Source organism: Typopeltis vanoorti, chromosome 2 (assembly GCF_054136105.1).
Source record: "Typopeltis vanoorti isolate ZY-2024b chromosome 2, IOZ_Tvanoo_1.0, whole genome shotgun sequence".
NCBI lineage: Eukaryota > Metazoa > Arthropoda > Arachnida > Uropygi > Thelyphonidae > Typopeltis > Typopeltis vanoorti.
Genome location: NC_143550.1, coordinates 94156053 through 94182370, shown reverse-complemented (window position 1 = coordinate 94182370; position 26318 = coordinate 94156053). Strand labels below are relative to the sequence as shown.

General features: G+C 35.4%; 1 protein-coding gene across 1 annotated transcript in view; it reads left to right on the top strand.

Moving 5' to 3' along the window:
* Nucleotides 1–26318, top strand: part of LOC150109261 (ankyrin repeat, SAM and basic leucine zipper domain-containing protein 1-like) — a 162119-nt gene that overhangs the window by 53936 nt on the left and 81865 nt on the right. The window contains exons 5-6 of the mRNA XM_090406814.1: nt 7983–8094; nt 17593–17727. Of these exons, the coding sequence (XP_090262940.1) occupies nt 7983–8094; nt 17593–17727 (247 nt within the window). The remainder of the gene's footprint in view (nt 1–7982; nt 8095–17592; nt 17728–26318) is intronic.

Genomic DNA, 26318 nt, shown 5'->3' with positions numbered 1-26318 from the left:
CCAAAAATATTAAAATTACCCATTCTCTGACTTATTCTATCACTGGATTATTTAACTTATACTTAATCACATCTACCAGACTAAACACTTTGTTTTCACAGTAACAAAATGTTCATAATCACTTTCTTTATGACTTTTTCTGAAAATATAAACATTTTCTTTTCCTTTTCCATGGGATCCTTTCTTATCACCCTTATGTAGCATACAATATTATTCCTTCTTTCTCTGAAGTATAAATACACCTCTTGCAGTTCAATTTGATGCACAATTTACTAATTTTTGTACTGGAGAAAAGTTTCTTCTACTACTTCATAAACGACAGATCTAAGTAGAGCTCTTCATGTTAAAGCACTTTTACCCTTTCCAATTTCACCAATTACTTTTTCCATAGTAGGTGTCTTTAAGACAGAAGATGAAACTTTACATTCAGCATTTCATTGAACATTCCTTTAGAACGTTGACTGCAATATCTTCTTTTATTTATTAAATACTTGACAGTCTCAATTCCTCCAGTTTAAAGACTTGCAGTTTTCTACGATTCCTTTTTGGAATCTTCTATTAATATTCTCCTGACTGTTATGTAAAACTTAAAAAAACTTCCTAAGAACAAAATTTCTCCGATCTGCATTCTTAAACTTCCATTAGCTCTCTCTCTCTTGTTTTTTTTTCATTACTCTGATACCGAATGCTCCCTCTGTCAGCTGTCAATCAATCACCCATCAAACTCCTTGATGAGCATGCACACTCGATGTAAATGACAAGTGAGAAGGTACATATAATGGCTGACATGTTGTCTCTGTTAGTGTAACGAGAATGTCTTTTCCAAAGACAACACTTAATAATTTAAAATTGCAATAAAAAATTTGAAAGTAACACAACTTTAGAATCTAGTAAGCACATCAATATTTCAAATTCTCTGCATTTTATTTTGACATGTATATCAAAAACGGTACATTGCTAGTTGATATATGTGTTATAAAATCAAAACTAATAATATACTGATACAAACAATTTTTAAAAATATTCATAATTTTAAATTAATTATTTTTACAATGCCATCTGGTCACTTCCTTATCTTTATCAAAACATATATCAGTGGTCTTGGATGTGCATAATTATGCACATCCAATAGGAAGTGTGCTTTGCATTATAGAGCAATTGATGTGAGGTTATCAGCCTCTATATACAAGTAGCCTAGTTGTAAAGATACTTCATATACAATATGAAGTATTGCATATGAAACTATACTTAGCTTGCTTACACTTGAGTAAAGGATTAAACAGAATATAATTTATTGATAAGTATAATAAAATGACATTTGCAGGATTTTTCTGTTGGAAAGTAATACAGATAATATTAATATAAATTCCATATATAAATGATTCAATTGTTTTTGTTTGCTTGTAAAGGGTTATACTGTATTCTAATGTTATTTAACTTGTGGTTATAGGAAAAATCATTTCAGTGCAGGGTTTTTTTTTGGGGGGGGGAAGAATGCCGTTTATTACTTTGATACTACTTATGTTAGATATCAGAATAAAAATAGAAAATTGCTACATTGAATGAAACATTTATTCATTTGCAGTCATTTTTTTACATATAAAAATTATTTTGCCAGTTTTCTAATATCTAGAGATGATCTAGATAGATCGATAAGATTGTCTACATTAGTCCTTTATTTAATGATCAAACATGCAATATTTTTAAACCACTTCATGCCCCACTGAGCAATACAGTCATCTCACAATGGCTGGTGAATTTCATCCACTCCTAAAGACATTTGTAAACATCCATGCCTAATGTCGGAATACATAAGTGTCATTGACTTGGCCAAACCAGGTCAACTTTACTTGGGTTTCAAGATTTATTCAGCTCTTAAGCAAGTGGTTTAAAAATATTGCTTAGTTAACTGCTTAATCAGCAGTATACAATTTACTATATTGGGTTTTGAATTTGAAGTACTATACAGCACAAATATGCACTGCCTGCCATTTTAGCAGTTTTTTTTGTCACTATACCAACAAAAACAGCTCAGTATATTGAGCTGTTTTTGTTCTCTATAAGACTACATTCTTCAGCATTTAGAAGATTAATGGGCACACTGTGTATTCAAAATACATGGTGCGCTCATTAAGTAATGAGACAACAATTACTATTTCAAAACGAACTATATTTGGAATTGTCAATTACACAGATTCAAAATAATCTCCCTCCAGCTCCATGCAACATTTACATAGGTATTAGAAGACATGGTGGAAGTCCTGAACAGGAATCTCCTTCAGTCTCTGAGTCACATCGCATTGGATGTTCTCATTGTTGCTGAAGTGCTCCACTTTCAAGCCACACAACTGGTAATTAATTTACGGAATTAACAACGCATATAAAGTAAATTAATTAAAGATAACTTTAATGAATCACTTCTATATTTCGACAATGTCACATTGTCATCTTCAGGAACATAAAGATATGGTATGTGCACTACAGGAACTAACAAAGCAAATGAGGCAGAAATTAAGACACTAATTTTGTTCCTAAAGTCCTAATGGTGCCCTCTTGCGGGCTAATTTGGTAGTCTTGGCCGTTGGGCTGAAGTTCTCATAATGAAAGTCTCCCAAATTTGGGGCAGTTTCATGCACCCAAATTTGTTGAGGTTAGGAACGTTTTTTAGAGCTGCTGAAGATTCTTTGAATAATCTTTCGTATTTAAACTTGCTGCGATGGATTATTTTTGTCTTCTTCCAACGAATTTTATGGTGGGTATCTAAGGCATGGTCTGCCAGCCCAGAGCAGCTGTACTGGTGAAACCGGATGTAGTCTTGGTGTTCTGAAATCCTGATATTTGTTGTTCTGCCTGTTTGGCCAAAGTAGGACAATTTGCAGCTGCAAGGGACCTGGTATACACCAGGTAGGTCTAGGGGAAGTGGTTGGTCTTTGGTAGAGCGGATAAGGGATGCCAACTTTTTATATGGTCTGTAACAGGAAGTAAGGTCATATTTCTTGAGGATATTAGTTATTTTTTCAGAGGTGCCCTGGATGTAGGGGATAGTGATAGACTTGGTGTAGTCTTTATTGTTTTTATAGTCTTTATAGACCTACCTGGTGTATACCAGGTCCCTTGCAGCTGCAAATTGTCCTACTTTGGCCAAACAGGCAGAACAACAAATATCAGGATTTCAGAACACCAAGACTACATCCGGTTTCACCAGTACAGCCGCTCTGGGCTGGCAGACCATGCCTTAGATACCCACCATAAAATTCGTTGGAAGAAGACAAAAATAATCCATCGCAGCAAGTTTAAATACGAAAGATTATTCAAAGAATCTTCAGCAGCTCTAAAAAACGTTCCTAACCTCAACAAATTTGGGTGCATGAAACTGCCCCAAATTTGGGAGACTTTCATTATGAGAACTTCAGCCCAACGGCCAAGACTACCAAATTAGCCCGCAAGAGGGCACCATTAGGACTTTAGGAACAAAATTAGTGTCTTAATTTCTGCCTCATTTGCTTTGTTAGTTCCTGTAGTGCACATACCATATCTTTATGTTCCTGAAGATGACAATGTGACATTGTCGAAATATAGAAGTGATTCATTAAAGTTATCTTTAATTAATTTACTTTATATGCGTTGTTAATTCCGTAAATTAATTACCAGTTATGTCTAACCAACGTATAAGTCTTACCACTAGAATTCAAGCCACACTTCATGTTGGTAAGAGGAAAAAAGTTTGCAGGAACCAAATCTGGCGAATAAGGGGAAAGTTCAATCATACAGATCAACTTTGAAGCCAGAAGCTGTTTCACAGGGCAGAGCACAGTGTCATGCACACTGTTCCACAACAACAGAAACCAGTTGTTGTTGTGGAACAGTTCTTTCCTGACACGTCACATGTGGGCATACAGATGTTGCATTACTCCTAAATAATAATGATTGTTCACTGTGGTGGCCTCAGGAACAAATTTGCAGTGAGTAATTCCAGTAGTGTCGGAAAAAAAACCAAAAACAACAAACATTTTCTTAATACATGATTTTTGCAACCTGACTGACTTCTGCCAGGGAAAAGATGTTCCTTGCCATTCCATGCTCTGGCATTTTGTTTCTGAATCAAACTGAAAATACCAACTTTCACAACCATTGACGATTCTTTGCAACACATCATGATCTTGATCAACTGCATGGATGAAATTTTGACAACATTCAACCCATTGCTCTCTCTCTATTTGTATGCTGCACAAACCTTGAACAAATCTTCCTTTTGTGCAAATCTCTTTCTAAGATTAATCCGGCTATTTCTTTACCAACACCAAGCTGCATAGCGAGTAGTCTAGTGGTTATTCACCTATCATGGGCAACAGTTTTCCTAGCTTTCACCACATTTTCATTTATCCATGCAGAAACTGGCTGTCCACAGCATGGTTCATCCTCTAGGGATTCCCTCCAATCTTTAAATGTTGAAAACTAGTGGAACACCTGTGCATGGCTTACACAGTCATCACTGTAAATTTTTTTAAGTTTTGGTACACTTATGTAGCAGTTTCTCCTAACTGCTACAGAAGTTAAAATTTTGTCACATCTCTTTGCTCTATGATGCAAATTCTGATGCATTCCACTCACACTCTAAATTTAAAGGTTGCCACACAAAAACTGCTGCATCACCTGACTCAAAAGTTGCACCTGTGATTATAACACACTAGTGGTAAAAACTGTAAACACATTTGTACTTTTATTCAAAGGACTATTCTGTAAAAAAAAAAAAAATCAATCAATCTTATTACTTAACATTATCACATGTATTGTAATAGTAGTTTAGCAATTTTGGAGAATATTAGAATGCTTACATATTAGGGTTGGTCTTACATGCATGGTTCTGCTTCAATGAGAGGCAGATAACTGCTCCCCTGTTCAGGTGCATGAATTATTTTTGTTATTTCCCCCAAAAAATAAAAATAAATACTGGTTTCATATTCTAAACATTATGAGTGTAGTCGTAATTGATGCTTATTTTATTTTATTTTTTAAATAGGAACAAATGAAGCTTAATGCATTGTGAATATCATTATGAATCATAATGAAAAATTTGGTGAAACTGAGGAGAGTGAATACTGATGATAATCAGACTTTGTACAGTTAAAAATTAATGGAATAAAGAACAGAATTGGCATTGGCAGAAAATTTGAAAGATGAATATTAAAAAAAAAAGAAATTATTAATATTCTTAATTATTTTATACAAGAACTAGAGCCTTTATATATTTCAGTAAAGTGAGCTTCTGCTAAATGGATTTGTTAGTTTCAATATAAAAGTTAAGCATTACTTTGATATTCAAGTTATACTTAACTTTTGGTATTTGTCGTAACATAATATTTTTTAAAAATTTTGATTAGTGCAATTAGCAATGCTGTTTGGAATGACTAAATTCCATCTTATGGCTAGATTGCACATATATCTGTTTCTTTCCTAGAAATTGCAATCCAGGAAGGAAACAGAATATGAAGAAGAAGAAATAAAGAAATTGAATGTAAAATATAAAACATGCATGCATTATGGGATATAAATTAAATGCCTGATGAAGGTTCATTAAATCTAGATCCATCATTAAAATAAATATGGAGACATATAAAAGACAGTTGGCCGAGGGTATGATTTCAACATTTTTTTGGAAGATATAGGCTTTTCCTTTGATCCAGTTATGATATACTGACTTTTTTTTTGTTACCCCCCCACACACACACACATTAAAACATTTTAACAAAGATTGTAAATATATGGTGCATTAACAGTTTGATAATTTGGGAAGCCTACTGTAAGACCAAACATATTTTCAAGCTACTTCACATCTCCAGTAACCAGGGAAGCACCCAAGTGACCAGATAGGATATTTTCCTGCTCCATACACTACTGTTGCCATTGAATGCCAATTCTGTTTAGGTCTTGTTTGATATTGTTAATCCATCTCATTCGGGGCCTTTTTCTTTTCCTAATGCATTCTAGATCACCACATAATTTTGTTGACCAACCGAATGTTCTGCATTCTGGCAACATGGCTGCACCATCTAGCCTTTCCTTACATAAGAGGTGGCTGATAATTCTCTATTATATCTCATCATTATTCATAAAATCAGACTATCTTACTCCCCTCCTACTCCTTAAACACACTGTTTATCAAAAAGCATCAATTCTTCGATTATCACTCTCACACAATGTCCATGTCTTGGCTCCATAATACAAGAGAGAGAGAGAGAACTATATTTTAGGTTTTAAGTTTTGTTTTTACTGACATTCTGCTATATTTCCAAACTTACATAATTTTTTATCCCACCTGAAGCCATCCCTAATCTTCTGTCCACTTCATTCCTCGCTTCACCACTGTCATGAACAGCTAATTGAAGTGAAAGATTTGCTTTATAGCACATCCTTTAAGAAAGACAAAGGACTCATCTTTATCACCTGTTTTCATTATCTTTGTTTTTTTCAATCAAACCTAGTTGACTCCCAGCATCATCATCATCATTTGCAGCAATAAAGAAGTTCATTTCTCCCCATTATTTGTGAATAAGGCCAGATCATCTGCATAATCTGGATGAGATATTCTGAGATTCTTAGACCACATTAATCTCCATTTCTTCTCTCCTAGTGAAGAATTGGGGATTGATGTGGTCTAAGAATCTTAGAATAGGTTTCTGTGGTTAAGCAGTTCTCTGGGAAGTTTTCGGAATTGAGACTACATTCTAATATAAATAAGGAGTTTATTAAAAATAAGCAATTAAAACCCGACAAGTTTCATGTGTCCTAGACTTACATCATCAGGTTAGTGGTACATAAGTTTTACATGATAAAAGCCTATTAACAATTAATTACACATATTAGATGTTTTTGATAACTTCACAGCTGTTAAATATAATTGATTAATCAGAATACAAATGATAAATTCGTTACTTTGTGCATGTTGGAACATTGCTAGTTGTTGCTATCACATTCTGTGATATCACTTGTGCTTTATACTAGGTCTGTGGCAGTTACATTTTTGATGAAATCAGACCATACTTGATGTAAAATTAAGCCTTGATTTATATTGTATAGGAATCCTAAGCATTTGTGAGGCTTCTTTAAATTTTCTTGTGAAACAGTTATCAGTATATGACATTTTTTTTGTTGCCAGAGTACTTGATGGCCAGTAGTGGTTGTGTGGAATGCCAGGTCTTAAAGTAGGTCTTAGAGAAAGCTTAAAGTAGCTTGACACACACATTTTGGAAAATTGTGGTTTGTATAGTACGTAGGGATCGTGAGTAGAATGGGAAGAATGAAGGTTGTCATTCCTGCATGAGTTATTTTGGTATTTGATCAGAGTATGTGTTTAGATTAGTACTGGAAACAGTAAGCTGAACACAAGAAAATTAGAAATTGTGCAGATCATTCATTCAGTCCACTTGATTGTTGCGATAGGACATGAAGCTGAAAAGTACATTCTGTAGGAGAGGAACTTGCATGAGATTATGGTTTGATTATGAAGAGGAGAACTGACATTGTCAGTATACTTAGAAAGAGAACTGGTTGAGAAAAGATCAAATGTGTTTGGAATGTAGTGTAGGGTATTTGGTATTCAGTTGGTTTAAAAGAGGAGGATTTGCTTTATGTAATCATTTATGGAAAATATTTTCTCTTCTAGATGGCCAATGAAATTGGAAAGTGAATTCCCATGAAGTTGTGGGCATTAAGTTGACCAATGCATTTGTGAGATCGCAAAAATACAGTGGATTTTTTGTGTTGTTTTTTGCAGTAGTTATATATATATATATATATATATATATATATATATATATATAATCTGCAGTGATGCTATAATTGTTTTTCATTGTCGAGATTTGAAAAGTAGGTGCACATTTTGTATTTGTTAACAAATTTACAACATTAAATGTATAAAAGATTTTGCATTCTGGCCACTTTGGATTAACATGGATACATTTATTTTTTAATAATTGTTGTAGATATCATACTACACCATTAATATTTGCTGCAGTTGAGGGTCATTTAAAAATAGTTAAGGAACTCTTGAAACATGGGGCTGATGTCAATATGCAAGATAATAGAGGCAAAACAGTAAGTTTTCCATTTTTTCCCCCCACAAAGTAACAGAAATCAAGATTGTAATCTTGTGATCTTTGATATTTTTATGAACAAAAAAATTCACATTTCTTGTTTCTTTTATTTATTTATTATTTATTTATTCTTTTATTTTATTTTATTTTTTGACTGCCTGGTTGGCCAATTGGTTAACACACCTGCTCTTCAATCAAAAAGCTGCAGGTCAGAATTCTGACATGATTGGTTAGAAACTGTGGGAGATGATGAATTTCTTTGTCCAGTCTGGGACCACTGCCCTGTTTTTAAAAAAAAATACCTTAAAATTACAAATAATTAATAGAAAATTTTTTAAAAAAAGTCTTTAGCCTATCCACAGTAACTGATGTGTTGATTTACAACTTTTCATGGGCAGGAGATAAAAACTCAAAATCAAAGCAAATGATGGCCTTAGTTCACCTACCACAAGATATTCACAAAACATTTATTCCCACAGTAAGATTTGAACTCGGTGTTTTGGTTAGATAATAGATATATGTTAACCACTATGTCAACCAGGCTGGTGTTACTTTCTTCATAATCCTAACCGTCAACATGGACAATGCCATCCACCCACTAAACCATTGGCTTTTGAAATGCTTTGAAGTCACAAAACCCTAAGACTTAGAAAAATGTTAGGTGTGTATAAATAATATAAAATGCAAATATAAATACAAATCTCTGTAAAAAAAAAAAGCAAATGGTAACAAATTATATTTATCAAATTTTAAAGTATTTCACACTTTAAATATTTATACGCATCAATATTTTTAACATCAAATTAAGATGTTAAAAATTTTAATTTTTACTTCAGAGTATTAGTAGGTTCTACTAAGGTAGAAGTGGAGGAATTTTTTGAGGTTTTAGAAAAAGCAACTGACACAATGAAAAAGGAAAAGTTGGGGATCTAAATAGCAGAGTAGGTAATGATTGTCAGACATACAAAAATATTTTGGGAAAATTTGGAGAAAAGAGCAAAGCTAATAATAATGGCAAATGCCTGTTGAATTTCTGCTCAGGACATGAACTGGTTATTACTAAAACAATGTTCCAACATAAAAATGTGCACAAATTCACATGGAGAGTAGAGGCAAGGAATAAGAAAGTCTCATTGACTATGAGGGTGGCCTGAAACGTTCTCAGCCTAACGATGAAAAAGCAAATTTCTGATGAAAGATGATTTTTTTTCTTCTCCAAACTGGGTCTTTTCTCACGAATTTTTACGTCTAGTCTGGTTAAAAGATCAGAATAATATCCCCAGGTTATTGTTTTACCTTTTTCAAGGTAATTAATAAACAAAATACCTTTACCATCCCAAAACACCAATGCCATGACCTTTCATGGAACCAACTTTGTCTTCTTTGGTGCTGAACAACTGGCTTCTGTTCATTGTTTGGATTCTGGTATGTAATGGTCAATCCAAGTCTCATCCATAGTGATAAATCGATGCACAAAATCAATATTATTCTTTTTTTCAGAGATCTTCATGCGAGTGTGTTTTTGATCTGCATTGAGCAAGCATGGCACTCATCTTGCGCAAAGCTTTTTCATTTGCAATTCTTCATGTAAAATATATCCTACACATTCTTTTGAAATGCCTATAGTCTTAGCAATTTCATGCACTTTGACTCACCGGTCATCCAATACCGTATTGTGCACTTGATCAATGATTTATTTCTGGTGTTGTTACACTTTTTGGACGTCCTCCACGTGGATCATCTTCAAGACTGATTTCTTCTTCTGCAGCTTCGTCCACTTAAGTGGGGTCACTATTGATAATGAGTCTCCTCCACACCTTCCTGTCTTGGGCTGTCACCACATCCAAGTTCTTCATCCTCAAGTCCTCTTCTACCAGCTCCCTCCATCTCTTCTTTGGCCGCCCATGCTTCTGCCTTCCTTGCACATCCATCTGCATGACCCTTCTTCCCACATATTCATCCTCCCTCCTCATCACATGACCAAACCATCTCAACCTTGCCTCCTGTATTTTCGCTCCTAAGTTCGTAACTTTCACTGTTCCCCTGACATAGTAATTTCTCAGACGATCCTTTCTGGTCACACCGCGCATCCACCTAAGCATTCTCATCTCTGCTACTTCCATCCTGCTGATGTTATTTTTCCTTGGGGCCACAGTTTCTATAGCATATGTCATAGCTGGCCTCACTACTGTCCTATAGATTTTGCCTTTCAGATTGATCGGCACCCTCTTATCGCATAACATTCCAGCCATCTCCCTCTAGTTTCTCCAACCCGCTTGTATCCTGCATCCCACATCCTTCTCAGCTCCTCCATCTTCTTCCACTGATGAACCTAAGTATCTAAAGTCCGTCACCTTCCTGATGACATTTCCTTCCAGCTCCAGATCTGTCTCCTGTCCGCCGCCCACTGTGCAACACATACTCTGTCTTACTTCTTTACCAAGCATAACAATATCATTTAAGGAAATCACAACTTACACCATATATTAATTAGAATGACTTATTTCCTTTGAGGTTACACAGTAATCAGAATTCATCATAAAAATCATGGAAACAACTACAATGTTAGAGTAAAACTTCAGTTTGATATAAACCAAAATAATCACTCGACATTTTGATCTTCACATTAAGGTCATCATCTGAGTATACAAAGAAACAAGCTGCACTTCATTCTAAATGGTATGCTACATTGTAGTGTAGCTTGTTTCTTTGATGATGACCTTAATGTGACGGTCAAAATGTCGAGTGATTTTGGTTTATATTAAACTGAAGTTTTATTCTAACATTGTAGTTGTTTCCATGATTTTTATGATGAATTCTGATTATTGTGTAACCGCGAAGGAAATAAGTCATTCTAATTAATATATGATGTAAGTTGTGATTTCCTTAAATGATATTGTTATGCTTGGTGGTGTGTCTATACCAGATAAGTCATCTGCCATCTAATGATGTGGAATATATTGTATTTTTGTCACAGCAAGATTTGAACCCACAGCCTGTTGGTTAGAAAGTGATAAGCGATGCTCCCTGTAATTTGTTTTGCAGCCACAGACTTGCAACCTTAAAATCTCACATGATTAACATATGTTTATTTTACAAGTTTTGTCTGAAGAAAAATATATAAAGAATTGTCACTGTAGTCCGCACGGTTAGCCGAGTGACTGTTTGCTTCGCAACCATATGCCTGAGAAAGCAGTGTCCCGAGTTCGATTTCTGTTGCTAACGTGAGGAGCTTAGGATCTTTTTCAGACATAGCCAAGTCAGCCAGTCTTGGGCATGGACCACAGGGTTTTTCTACCCAGTTTATCTGGGGTTTTCCTCTTGCAAGCTGGCAAACCGACCTTAAGAACATAACACTTCTACAGACATAGGATACACCAGGAGGCATAGGGCCAGCCACCTTATCTTTGTATAATGATTGCAGTTATATGGAATAGAAACCCTCAACATCGTAAAGGTAAAACAGGGAAAGATTAAGAAAGATAGAAGATTGTCATTGTAAAATTACTAAAATTCCTTTGTATGTATTTTTATTACAAAACATTTATGTTAATCAAATGTTTGTTGCATGAAGCGTGATGTCAGCATGTCCCAATGTTAATGTTATTCCGATAACAATCTTGAGGCTCGTATGCATATTACATGAAGTCCAGGCCTATGAAAGCTCTTGCGCCAGGAAGGAGAGCATATTTAGGCTTTTGGTCCTGTTTTTTTTCTTCTTGGGTCCACTGCCATGTGAAGTCTACTATCAGTCACTGGAGTGTCTTGCATGAGGAGGTCAGCACAAGTTGTCACTGAGAACTCAGCAGTGAATGCAATTGTAGAATGGCTGAGGTTGCCATGCTGGTATAAATGGAATTTGGAGGATAAAGAATATCAATGAATATGTATCTAATATGAGTAAGCAAACTGCTGTATGTAGTGAAAGTAAACTTTGCAAGTTTATTGTAAATGATTAAGAATGACTAGTAAGCTGTACTAAAATATATATAGATTGAGATAGTTCTCCTACAGTCCTGACATTTCTCTGTGATATATTCAAACGGAATTATCTATCTGGTAATTTCTTTGTATCCATGCTCATATAAGTTGAACTTTGTAAATAGATTTCTTGGCTTAATTAAATTAGTTTGTGAAACAACACATTCAGGCTGATTTGTCAATGCACTAATCCCAAAACTAAGAACCTGCATCTATCTGATAAATGAGAGTCAAGGTATTCATATTATGCTAAGTACTAAGTTTCAGCCATGACTGAATCAAAATTAATGGTCAGAAGTAAAGGAGGATAATGTTCATTTAAGATTCTTACAATTTCACATTCAAAGGATAATTTAACTGGTGCAGTTGTAAAACAAATAAATTTGTTGAAATACAGGTGTGACCAATAGTAAAAAAGCTAAAGCATACAGTAAAACTAATATAACAATTATAGATAAAGAAAATATAACAAAACGGCACAGATAAGATAAAGTAAGATATAACACTACTACTCTGCATGGAAAAATTTTACCCGACCTCAAGGCTGTACTTGAAGTGCTCAGCTACTCACTTTCACCTTGTCATTTGACAATCAAAAGTTAAACTTCTGCTATTTATGCATTTTTGAAAATTATGGAGACAACTACCGTGTTTGAATTAAAAACTTTAGTTTAATATAACTAAAATCTACAATTCGACGTTTCGACCTTTATGTCAAGGTCATCTTCTGGAGCGTACAAATATACACAAGAAACAAGCTATACTACAATCAAATTGGTTCGTTAAAGACACTGACCAACTGCTACCACAATTGTTGGCCTGACCTCTGGTGAAAAAAATAAAAAAAATAAAAAAAAGTGAAATAAAATAAAAATAATAAATAAATAATTAAATAAATAAAAAATTATACATCAACGCTAGAGTCCTATTATTTGTGTTGTCTACTATATACATAAATTAATATCATTCCAGCCAGTTGGAGTGGAATGGTTTGTAGTACTAGCGGATTTACTAGCCAACCTAATATGAATCTTTCATATTAGGTTGGCTGAATGTGTGCCATCCAGATCCTTGGAATTTTCATACCATCTTTGTTATTGATATTTGGGTGGTTTATCAGGATTTCGCAGGATTCTTTAAATTTTCTTTCGTACCAGGTGTAAGGAGCAGGTGCTTTTCCAGTTGATTTGGTATAAGGTGTTAAGTGCATGGTCTGAGAGGCCTGCTTCACCATAATGGTTATATTTAATGTGTCTAATGTGTTCTTTCTTGCATATAGGGATTGTCCGTCCTGTTTCACCAATGTACGGTAAGTTACAGATGCAGTGGATGCAATAGACTCCAGGATGTGCTAATGGGAGGAGAGGATCCTTAGAGGAGCTGAATATGGTTTTAAGTTTAGTGGGTAGTTTAAAGGTGGCATTGAGGTTATAATGTTGTAGGATTCTGTCGATTTTTTCTGATAACCCTTTAATGTATGGGATGGCTATGGTTTTACTGTAATCTAGATTCGTTTTTGTTGTGGTTTTATAGGGTATTTTATTGACAGTATTTTTGTTATAGCCATTATTTATGAATGTGTCACTAATGATTTTTAGTTCTTGTTTCAGGGCTTGCTGGTTAGAGCAAATAGCTGTGGCTCTGTTTTTAAGGGTGTTAATGACTCCATATTTTTGTGCTGGGTGGTGGTATGAATTCGCATGTATGTATTGGCCCGTGTGTGTCGGTTTTCGGTAGACCGTGAAGGATAGACTGCCTGAAGGAAGACGTGTAACTAGTGTGTCTAGGAACGGGAGCGAATTTTGGTTTTAGATTTCAATGGTAAATTGTATGCGTTCGTGTTGTTTGTTTAGGTAGCTGAGGAATGTGTTTAGCGTTTGTCGCCCGTGCGGCCAGATCGCGAACACGTCGTCAACGTATCTGAGCCAGACTGTCGGTCGTAGCGTGGCGGAATCAAGAGCCCTTTGCTCAAAGGTTTTCATGTAGAAGTTAGCGATTGGGGGGGGGAGATAATGGTGAGCCCATGGCTGTACCTTCCTTTTGTAGGTAGAATTTGTTTTTCCACGCGAATTAACCGGACTTTAGTATGTGGGCAGAGAGGGCCGTAATGTCGGGCGGAAATTTGTTCTGTAGTAGGAGAATTGTGTCATTGATGGGGACATTAGTGAAAAGGGCAGAAACGTCAAAACTGACTAATGAGTCGTCTTTGTCGAGTGTTATGTTTTTGATTTTGTGTATAAAGTGTTGTGTGTTTTTTATGTAGGAGGGGGAATGACCTACCAACTCCTTGAGTGTTGCCGCTAATTTCTTGGCTAGGTAGTAATTGGGACCATCTATTCCTTCCACTATTAGGGGCACATTTTGTTTGTGTATTTTCGGAACCCCATATATTCTGGGGGAGCAAGCGTAGTGGGGTTTGAGTTTTTTAACCGTGTCTGGTGGCCAAGAAGTGACGGACTTTAGTAGTTTTTCTGTTTTATCCTTTATCCTTTTTGTTGGGTTATAATTTACCATTTTATATGTGTTGTTATTGGCTACTAGTTGGTTCATTTGCAGTATATATGTTGACCTGTCAAGGACAACAGTGGCACTGCCTTTATCTGCTTTCGTTATTATTATGTTTTGTTTGGCTTTTAATGATTTAATTGCTGCTAATTCTGTTTTAGTCAGGTTGTTCTGTATGATTTTCTTGGTATTTAGGACATTACTGGTTTCTAGTCGTATTTTATCTGCTATGTTGTTAGGTAGGGATCTGATGCCTCTTTCAATGTGGTAGATAAAATCCAATTTGTTTACCTTTTTAGGTGCTATTGCGTAGTTCAGTCCTTTATTCAGTAGTGTAAGTTCGCCGTTGTTCAGGGTGTGGCTTGATAGGTTAATTACATGGTTCTTGCTTGTCAGTGGTTGGTCGCTCCTTGTTTGTTGTTCATTGTTGTTTCTCGGGGAGGAAGTCCTCTGATTGGATGGATTCCTGTGATTGGCCGCCATATTTTGCTGTTGTTTCAAACTGTGGAATTTTTTCTTGAGTTTTTCTTTATTCTTTTCCAGGGTATGCTTGGCGGAATTGTCAGTAATTCTTTCAAGTGTTTGTAGAGTGTCTGGATTAACATAGTTCGATAGTTCTGATTGTAATTTAGAAATCAGATTTTGTGTTGTAGCTGGGTTTTGGCGGGTTGTTTGAATCTGTTCTCTAAGCATTGCTTTTTCTGTGCGGTCATAGATACGGAGTGCCTTAGCGGACGTAAATTTCTTTTTTAGTCTGATGCAGATCGGAATAAGGTTATTGTCTCTGCATCTTTTTAAAAAGGCCAGCCGATTGATCAGGAGAGAAATACGAATCTTTAGCTTACCATAGCAATTGCAGTGCTTCTGGATATCATTTCCATGGATGATCTGAATTCTTTCTTTTAGGCTTGCACGGTTTTTTAAAAACCATATTCAGCTCCTCTAAGGATCCTCTCCTCCCATTAGCACATCCTGGAGTCTATTGCATCCGCTGCACCTGTAACTTACCGTACATTGGTGAAACAGGACGGACAATCCCTATACGCAAGAAAGAACACATTAGACACATTAAATATAACCATTATGGTGAAGCAGGCCTCTCAGACCACGCACTTAACACCTTACACCAAATCAACTGGAAAAGCACCTGCTCCTTACACCGCACAAAAACCTGGTACGAAAGAAAATTTAAAGAATCCTGCGAAATCCTGATAAACCACCCAATATCAATAACAAAGATGGTATGAAAATTCCAAGGATCTGGATGGCACACATTCAGCCAACCTAATATGAAAGATTCAACATAAGTCAGGACTGTAGCCAATCCGCTAATATTAGAAACCATTCCACTCCAACTGGCTGGAATGATGTTAATATATGTATATAGTAGACAACACAAATAATAGGACTCTAGCGTTGATGTATAATTTTTTATTTTTATTTATTTATTTATTTATTATTTTTATTATTATTTTTATTATTTTTTTTTTATTTCACTTTTTTTATTTATTTATTTATTTTTTATTTTTTTTTTTTCACCAGAGGTCAGGCCAACAATTGTGGTAGCGGTTTGTCAGTGTCTTTAACGAACCAGTTTGATTGTAGTATAGCTTGTTTCTTGTGTATATTTGTACGCTCCAGAAGATGACCTTGACATAAAGGTCGAAACGGCGAATTGTAGATTTTAGTTATATTAAACTAAAGTTTTTAATTCAAACACGGTAGTTGTCTTCATAATTTTCAAAAATGCATTCAGATCACCGTGCAAGCCTAAAAGAAAGGATTCTGCTATTTATCTTTCACAATTGTCTAAATTATCTTAGATAATTTAAAAAATATGTATAATTAACATATAATGTTATCTTTATCTTCATGGAAAAAATAAACGACTAAATCTGCTGGCAGTGCACACTGAAGTTGCACAAGAGTATTTCAGTTACTGCATGGCCATGGCCATGTTTAGAGGAAACATTGGTGGAACTATTCACTTGATCATCCTGACTGGCAATTATTAGAAGAAATATGTCAATAAAAATTGACATGGTAAAGTTCAGACACTTCAGTCCCAAGTCATGTCTGACTATTGAATGGTCTCCTCTAGTGTGATTGATTGGAGGATTTGCACAGGACTAATAACAAATGTCTTTGTGATCATACAAAAGCTCTGAAGTCTGTTGTTCATAATCCAAATTTATACTGAAATGTAGTCTAAGGCTTCTCAGAAATTGCTATGCATGAAGCTTTTGAAAAGTTGTTTACTGGTATTCCAGTAGTTAATTAGTGTTAAGTTTTTGTCCATTTATTTCATTCTGTAGATTTAATTATCATCTTTCTTTTATTTTTTTTATTTTTATAATCTTAATGCTATTTGACTCAAATGGTAGTTCCAACGAAGCTCACCTGCAGTGTCTTTCATTTTACATCATTATTTAAGACCTTGTTAACATTTTTGCTAATAATAAAATGGTTCAATGATTGTCTTTGAGGCATAATAGTTTGAAGCAGTTTCTGTGTACAAGCAGTTTTCAACAGGTTTGTTTTTATAATAACCTGGATTTTGTCAAACAAATCATTGCGTGATCTGTCTTATAAATACTTAAGTGTTTTAGGATAAGATTAAGGAATTTGTAATCTGAATATAATGTATAATTTTTAATGGAAATACTTATCTCAGCATTTTTCATATTGAATAACCATTTGGCAAATTTTTCAACGCTTGTAGTGACCCATCCATTAATTATATCTTATATACTGCAATTACATTAAGTTGTACCTATTGTACTTTTCATTTGAGCATATTGAGCCTGAAATCATATTAAGCATATTGAATTTTACTGAATTATGAAATAACTACATAGCAAATCCTTAAAAAATATATTCCTCTTTTCAGTATAGATTAGGAACACCTAAGGTTATATTATTTTAAGATTTTTTGAATTAAATGTTTGCTCAGAGTTCAGTTTATTTGTGCATGCTTATTTAATTGCACCCAGAAAAAAAAAATTTCTTGTAGGCTCTTTCATGGGCAGCTTCCAAGGGTCATGGTCAAATAGTGAGAGTATTACTTAATGCTAAAGCAGATCCTAATCATATATGCAGTTCAGGACAGACACCAGCTGATTTGGCATATGCTCAGGATCACATGGAGGTAGGCATTGCTTATATACTATTCTGTTTCTTTTCAGTTCTGTTCACATGATGATTATGCAACCTGTATGTTGACAGTCCTTAGCCAATCTAAAAGTAAATGCTTAAAATTTTAGCAGTTTCAAATGTTTTAATTTATGCATTCAGTGTTCTCGATTTAAGAAATTCCTGCTAAAGAAAATCTTGGCTATAAGTTGCTTTACAACACAATGCATGACCTTATTATTACATGCATTTATGTAATGTGGGAAGATTGTACATAGTGCCAGCTTAACTCTGTAAGCAGGTGATGCATTACTTCGGATGCCTTCTTCAAGGGGTGCTAAAGTGACGAGAAAAAATAAAATAAAAACACATTTTAATATTAGCATTTATTAAATGTGGATATCGACTAAATATATTGTAATAAATACTGCGACTTTTAATAACATTTAGCAAACCTGCAAGTTTTTTTTTTTTTGCTATTTGCAGTATAGAGCTGGTGGAAGCATTAGATAAGCTGGGTATTGTATTACAGGGGGAACCTTACTTTCTTTTGAATGACTACTGTAATAAATTTGGTATGTGTATTGAAAAGGTGAAAACAATGAAAATAGGTAGAAACATTGAAAATTTCAACTGCATCCTCAATGGAGAACCTATAGAACAAGTATAACATTTCAGCTATGTAGGCACAATTTTTAGTGAAGGTGGTAAATTAAATTTAGAAATAGACAGCAGAATTAGTATAGCTGATATGGTAAATTTATATGTAATAAGAGAAAAATTAGTCAAAACACTAAACTAACTATATATAAGACAGTGTTCAAACCAGTTTTAGCTTATGGATCTGAGAGGTGACATAGAAATAAAACTCTTGATCAAAGACTGGTGACCAGATATTGAGAGTCCTGAGAAAGATTAAGGATCTGAATAGATGACATCAGTGGAAGTATCATATTAAAAATATTACAAAAGATCTTGACATTATTAGCATTCAGGAATATGTTAGCAGAACCAATCTTCAGTAGCAAAGCAAGTACTCTTGGCCAGGATGGCTGATAAAAGATCCAGAGGAAGACCAAGACCTATGTAGATTGATACAGTAAAAAGTGCCTTAGAAGATAAATATATAAAATGATAATATTGTAATGTTGACAAATAACAAGTTAATTTGGAGAAAAATTGTCAATAGGAAGTTAGTTAATTACTAACTTCCTAATTAAGTATTTCCATGTAGTACTATCATAATGTCCTGTACACTCCACTGAAGGTATATGTCAGGAATTTGATGATGACGACGACGATGATCCTTTAACATCCTCTCCTATGGGAGCAGGTGGGGAACTGTTTTAGACTTAACTTTTGGGAATTTGTAGACAGGTGGTCTTCACCTTTCATCATTACTGCACATAGTGCATTTCTGTGGAATATTAAGCAAAAAGTAAAAAACCTGAGATTTTGACTGTAAGAAAAAAATATCTTATCTCCCCCTCTTCCCACAAGAAAGGAGGAAGTTGATTGCAGACAGACAGAAATAAAAAAAAAAAAAAAAAAAACGCAGGTCATAATAACATTCTTGCATAGTGACACCAATTTTTGTCACATTGGTTGAACCTAGGGAATATGTAATTGAGGCAATTTTATTTTTGTTATGGTAAAATTATGGAGACCATGCCACCATGCTGGAGTAATAATATTAAGTAGTTAAGATTATCGTAATCTTTTGATCATGTGGGCATATTTTTAGTTTCTCTGCTAAGTATGCTGAGGTTTTGATGTATGATGAAACATTGTAATGAAACGATATTTAAATAAAGGGTATTGTTTGATGCCTCTTGCCGCTAGTGGTGGAAGGGATCCTCTCTGAACTTTTGAGTAAACCCATTTGGAACCAGTTGCTTTAGATGTTCTTTTTGAATTTTGGCAAAGTAATCATATTTCTATGATAGGTTCTTAGTATTGTATGTTCCTAGCTGGATAATTTTCTAGTTTAGTATAAGTTGATGTATCTGTAACATTTTTTCCTAATTTTTTTTTTTAATGATCCTTGGTTTTTGGAGTGATAGTGCTGTTTCCATTGTCTTCTTCCAGTATCACTGTATTCTTGTCGTGAAATATTTCAAATTATCATTTCTGCTTTTTTGATGTTGAGTTTTGGAAGTTGGGGTTTTGGGAATTGGTAGACAGTTGGCCTTTCAGTTCCCAAAATATAGGAATGCGGAGAACCGACCAGATCTTCTGACCTAATGTCCAATCCTCACCTTCTCATGGTGCATCCTATTGGGTATCTACTTGGATACTGAATGAACGAGGATGGGCTGGCAATTTGGGATTTAGCCGACCAAATTATATTTTATTGGTTAAACCAAAATAAAAAATGATGGTACAACATGACAAAATTTCATGCCGGCTGGCACGTTGCCTGGTTAAACAAGGCCCCCGTTGTTTTCGCCAGGGAACCAGGGTGAACAGCGAAAAGTCAGCTACTGGAACAAATCTGAAAACACACCCCAACTCAACATCACCAGAGTTAAAGATCGGTACTATCAACATAAGAAGCTTGAATGGCAAAGAAATGGAGCTAGCTGAGGAATTAGATAAGTACCAGATTGACATAATTGGGATGACTGAAACAAAAAAGACAACTGGTGAGATCTGTCTGAGCAATAAATACAAAATGTTATATTCAGGCAATGACAATCAAGGAAAAGGAGTAGCCATAGTATTCAACACAAAATACGAGGCTAATCTTCATGAATGGCAGTCAGTCTCAAGTAGAGTAATGTGGGCAAATATAAGAATGGGGAACTGGACAACGAGACTTATTTGGGCTTATGGTCCCACAGAAGATTCTACTAAGGTAGAAATGGAGGAATTTTTTGATGCTTTAGAAAAAGCAATTGACACAATGAAAAAGGAAAAGTTGGTCCTTGTGGGGATCTAAATAGAGTAGGAAATGATTATGAGACATACAAAAATATTTTTGGAAAATTTGGAGAAAAGAGCATAGTTAATAATAATGGCAAATATCTGTTAGATTTCTGCTCAGGACATGGACTGGTTATTAGAGAGAAGAGGCGAGGAATAAGAAAAGTCTCATTGACTATGTTATTGTTGATAGTGATGTTTTCTTCCTGGTGCAGAACACCAGAGTGTACAGAGGATTTGAAATGGGAAGTGATCACTATTTAGTCTTGAGCAGGATAAAATTGATTTTCATATTGAAAAGAATGACATGTAAGAAAGTTTTAAAGCGAATACAAGTTGAGCAGCTCTCAGATGTGAACTGTAGACTAAAATACACAAAGATTATTGAATAAAAAATGAAAGAGTTTGAGAACAGGAATCAAACCTCGGAGATTCAGTGGCAAGCCTTGAAGAAAGCCCTGATTGATTCAGTTAGAGAGGCATGTGGTGAAGTTGTCTGCAAGGATAGAAAAATTAGAACTCCATGGTGGACACAGGAAGTTAAAGAGGCAGTGAAGGAAAAGAAGAAAGCATATCAAAAGTTCCTGGCAAATAAATCAGCTTGTGCTCTTTGAGAATACAGAGACAAATGCAAGAATGCTAAACACTTTGTGAAACTAGCTAAACAAAAGTCAAGGAAGGCTTTGGCAAGAATATAGAAAATAAATATCAAGAAGGCGGCAAAATATTCTGGAGGTTGTTGGAGAAGCTTAGGAATGGAGGAAAGAGTGCTGTAAAAGGAGTTAGAGATGATAAAGGTGACATGAAAATGGAAGAAAAAGATATCCTTGAAGTATAGAGTAATTACTTCAAAAAAATTGCTAAATGAAACTAGCAGTGATGACAGCACAGTGGTAAAAAAACACTGACCAGGCATGCAGTCAGGAATACATATCCATACTTGAAGTAGAAAAAGCCATCAAAGGCTTAAAATGTGGAAAGGCAGCAGGAGTAGATGATATTCGACCAGAAATGCTGAAGTATGGTGGTATAAAAGTCTTACAGTGGCTACACTGCATAGTTCAGGAAGCCTGGACAGAGGGACGAATTCCCAGTGATTGGAGTAGAGCTCTCATAGTACCCATATATAAAAAGGGAAATAAAACTGAATGTGAGAATTACAGAGGTATTTCCCTACTGAGTGTTCCTGCCAAGATCTATGCAAGTATACTTGAGAAACGATTGAGAAGAATTGTTGAAGAAAAGCTGGGTGAAGAACAATCTGGATTCAGGCCAAATAGAGGCTGTCAGGATCAGATCTTCACTTTACGACAAATAGTTGAGAAAGCATGGTAATATAACAAAGATCTGTATTTAAGTATTGTTGATTTGAAAAGGCATATGACAAGGTGCCAAGAGAGAAGCTATTCAATACACTACAGTTATATGGTGTCAATGGGGCATTATATCAAGCAATACTTAGTCTTTATTTGAGTTGTAAGTCAGCAGTTAGAATTGAAGGAAGTACAGGAAGATGTTTTAATGTTAAATCTGGTGTGAGACAAGGATGTACATTATCCCCTCTGTTATTCATTATCTATATGGATCACATTATGAAGGAAAGTGGTATTAAACATGATATCAAATTTGGAGATGTTAATGTCGGCTCTTTGCTTTATGCGGATGATGTTATACTTCTAAATAAATCCACTACAAGTCTGCAAGATTCTCTGACTAAATTGAATAGCTGTTGTAATAGATATGGTATGAAGGTCAACAATAAAAAGACAAAGACAATGAAAATGGGCAGAATCATTGAAAATGTCAGCTGTGTTGTGAATGGAGAACCTGTGGAACATGTAAAACATTTCAGCTACTTATACACAATTTTTAGTGAAGATGGTAAATTCAACATAGAAATAGACAACAGAATCAGCAAAGCTGGTTTGGTGGGAATTCAATTGAATAAATGCATATGGAATAAGAGAGAAATTAGTCGGAACACTAAATTAGCTGTATACAAGTTTCAAACTAGTTTTAACTTATGGATCTGAGAGCTGGGTCAAAAGAAAAACATTTGACTAAAGTCTAGAGACCGCAGATATGAGAGTCCCGTGAAAGATTAGAGGTGTGAACAGATGGCATCAATGGTAATATCATATTAAAAACGAGGATATTAGGAAAGAACTTGACATTGTCAGCATCCAGGAATGCATTAGCCGAGCTATTCTCAGGTGGTATGGTCACTTAAACAGAATGGGCGAAGAAAGATTAGCAAAACAAGTGTTCTCTGCCAGGTTGGCAGCAAAAATGACCCAGAGGAAGACCAAGATATAGGTGGATTGATGCAGTATAAAGTGCCTGAGACGATAGAAATATAAGATCTGATAATATTGGGGTCTTGACAAGCAACAGACTGATTTGGAGGAAAATTGTAGATAGGAAGGTAGTAATGATGTAATTTTTTTCACATAGTACTATCATATCCTGTACACCCCTTGAGGGTACATGTCAGGAATTTGATGATGATGATGATAATTTGGTCTTAAGATGACTATCTCCCAAATCTTGGACATATTTATACAGCCATACTTGTTGATGTTTGGAGTATGTTTCAAAGCTTCTGTTGATTCCAGGAACAACCTCTCTGTCTTATAAAAGCTTCTGTGCAGCACCTTTGTTTTTTTCTGATTGATCCTGTGTGTAGGGGTATCTAAAGCATGGTCTGCTAGACCTGACTTACCATAGCGATAGTACCAGATGTATTTATGTTCACTAAGGCGGATGTCCACAGTTCTTCCTGTCTGTCCGTAGTAAGTTTGATCATATGAACAGGGCACTTCATAGACTCCTGGATGTGATAAAGGAAATCCTTTCGTCAATGGATGTGAGTTGCCAATTTCAAGTGTGGTTTAAATACAATGCGTAGTTGATGTTTATTAAGTACTCTAGATATCTTTTCAGATGTGCCTTTAATGTATGGGATGGTGACAGTTTTGTTGTCTTCTGTGGTAGACAGTGGGGGGGGGGGAGATTTCTGGGGAGCATTTTATATTTTGTCTATCTTATGGGGATTATAGCCATTGGCCAAGAAGGTGTGAGTTCAGCAGTGAGAGCAATGTCATTGGAACAAATTGCTCTAGCTTTGTGGGTTAGTGTTTTTAGGATAGCATAGTGTTGACATGGGTGATGGTATGATTGTTTGTGTAAATATCTCCCTGTATGTGTGGGTTTTCTATAAATCAGGAATAATAAGGAACCATCTGGAAGACGTGTCATGATCAGTCAACATATCAAATTATAGATTGTGATCTCACCAACTTGCAAAAGAATAAGGTGCTCAAATTATTAAACAAAGTCACTTCCTAGAATAAAGAAACAGTTAACAAACTCAAGCCCTTCCACTTTAAAATACCCGGGATATATGGAGCACCAAAAATTCACAAAGTACACCCTTACGCCCCTATTGTGAATAGTATAAAAAGTCCCACATATAAACTTGCTAGACATTAGCCAAGCTATTAGCCACAGTCACAAACAATTCTCTCTCCTTTGGGTAAAAATTCTACCCACCTAAAAAGTATTTTAGAAAACGATACCTTAAAAAGTTCAGACATAATGGTGAGTTTTGATATCAAATCACTATTTACAAACATGTCTTTAATTGAAACCCCTTTATTTACTAAAATCACAATTTCCCCCTGACATATTTCAACTATTTAAATTCACAAGACAGTCAGACTATTTTACATGGGAAGGGAAAATATACAAACAATTAGATGGGACAGCAATTGGCTCACCACCCCCTTTCTCCCTCCTTAGCCATCTTCTACATTGAACACTTGGAAAAGATAGCTATCAATACAGCCACACTCAACCAAGGCTTTGGCTATGCTATGCTGATGATATACTTGCTGTTTGGCCACATGGTCCAGACACATTGGATACGTTCTTAGCGCATTTAAATAGCCAACACCCAAAAATCCACTTTACAATGGAACTGGATGCTAATGACTGTCTGCCCTTCTTGGATACACTAATCACATGTCTTCCAGATGGTTCCTTATCATTCTAGGTTTATAGAAAACCCACACATACAGGGAGATATTTATACAAACAATCACACCATCGCCCATCTCAACAATATGGTATCCTGAAAACCCACAGAGCTAGAGCAATTTGTTCCAATGACATTGCTCTCACTGCTGAACTCACAAGCTTACCTCACACACCTTCTTGGCCAATGGTTATAATCCCCATAAGATAGACAAAATACTAAATGCTCCCCAGAAACCCTTCCCATTGTCTACCACAGAAGACTACAACAAAACTCTCACCATCCCATATGTTAAAGGCACATCTGAAAAGATATCTAGAGTGCTTAATAAACATCAGCTACACACCATATTTAAACCGTATGTGAAATTGGCAACTTGCATCTGTTTACCCAAGGATAGACTCTCTCCTTTATCACATCCAGGAGTCTATGAAGTGCCCTGTTCATGTGATTGAGCTTACTATGGACAGACAGGAAGAACTGTGGACATCTGCCTCATTGAACATAAAAAATACATCTGGCACAATCACTATGGCAAAGTCAGGTCTAGCAGCCCATGCTTTAGATACCCCCCCCTACACACAGGATTGATTGGTAAAAAACAAAAGTGCTGCACAGAAGTTTTTATAAGTCAGAGAGGTTGTTCCTGGAATCAACAGAAGCCTTGAAACATACTCCAAACCTCAACAAGTATGGCTGAATAAATTTGTTAAGATTTGGAAGACAATCATCTTAAGACCAAATTGATACCTGCTTTCTCTCTATTTTTCTCTTTTTTTTTCCCCAACATAGATGGTGCCTAATTAGGACTTTAGTCTTTGTGTTGTATGTTACAATTGTTCAAACTAATCCCATTGTTATACCAGATTGTGGTTGTCTTGCGTACTGTGAAAAACTGCTTTTGTGCTCTGAAGATGCTGGATAGAATACGAGCGATAAGTTAATAAATAGTTATTTTCTTATCAGTATGTGTTCTTATCTATACCATTAAAATTAATCGACATGTACGATGAACACATAAGCCTTCCCGCACGTATCAATCAATCAGTATCTCAGGAGTTGTGGTAAAGATTTTAGAAAAGTTGGTTAGGGCTTGCATTCAGAAATGGGTTGATATGGAATCTCTATTTTGCAATGAACAACATGGATTTACTAAGGGAAGGTCATCTTTTAGCAACTTGCTCACATTCTATTATAATGTCCCCACTGAGTTACACAAGGGGAATAGATACACCATGTTACTTTTGGATTTTGCTAAGGCTTTCGACAGAATACAGCATGGAAAACTCTTGCATTAATTAGAGAATGTGGGATTGGATCATTTACTGTGTGGCATGGATAAGAGGATGGCTGACTGACATATATCAAAAAAGTCATGTATGGGGGCGTGAGTCTGCAAAATTCAAGGTGATCATGCCTCAAAGATTAGACCTTGGTCCATTGTTATTAATTCTGTACATTAATGACATTGGGAAGAATTTGCCATGTGATATACAGCTATTTGTTGATGATGCAAGGATAGGTAGATTAATCAGGAGTGCTAGATATGCAGTACTTGCAGAATGATTATAGACCGGAATTGTGGGCATGTGATAATGGCTGTCATTTCAGTGTTAATAAATGTAAAGTCATACAGTACTATATTG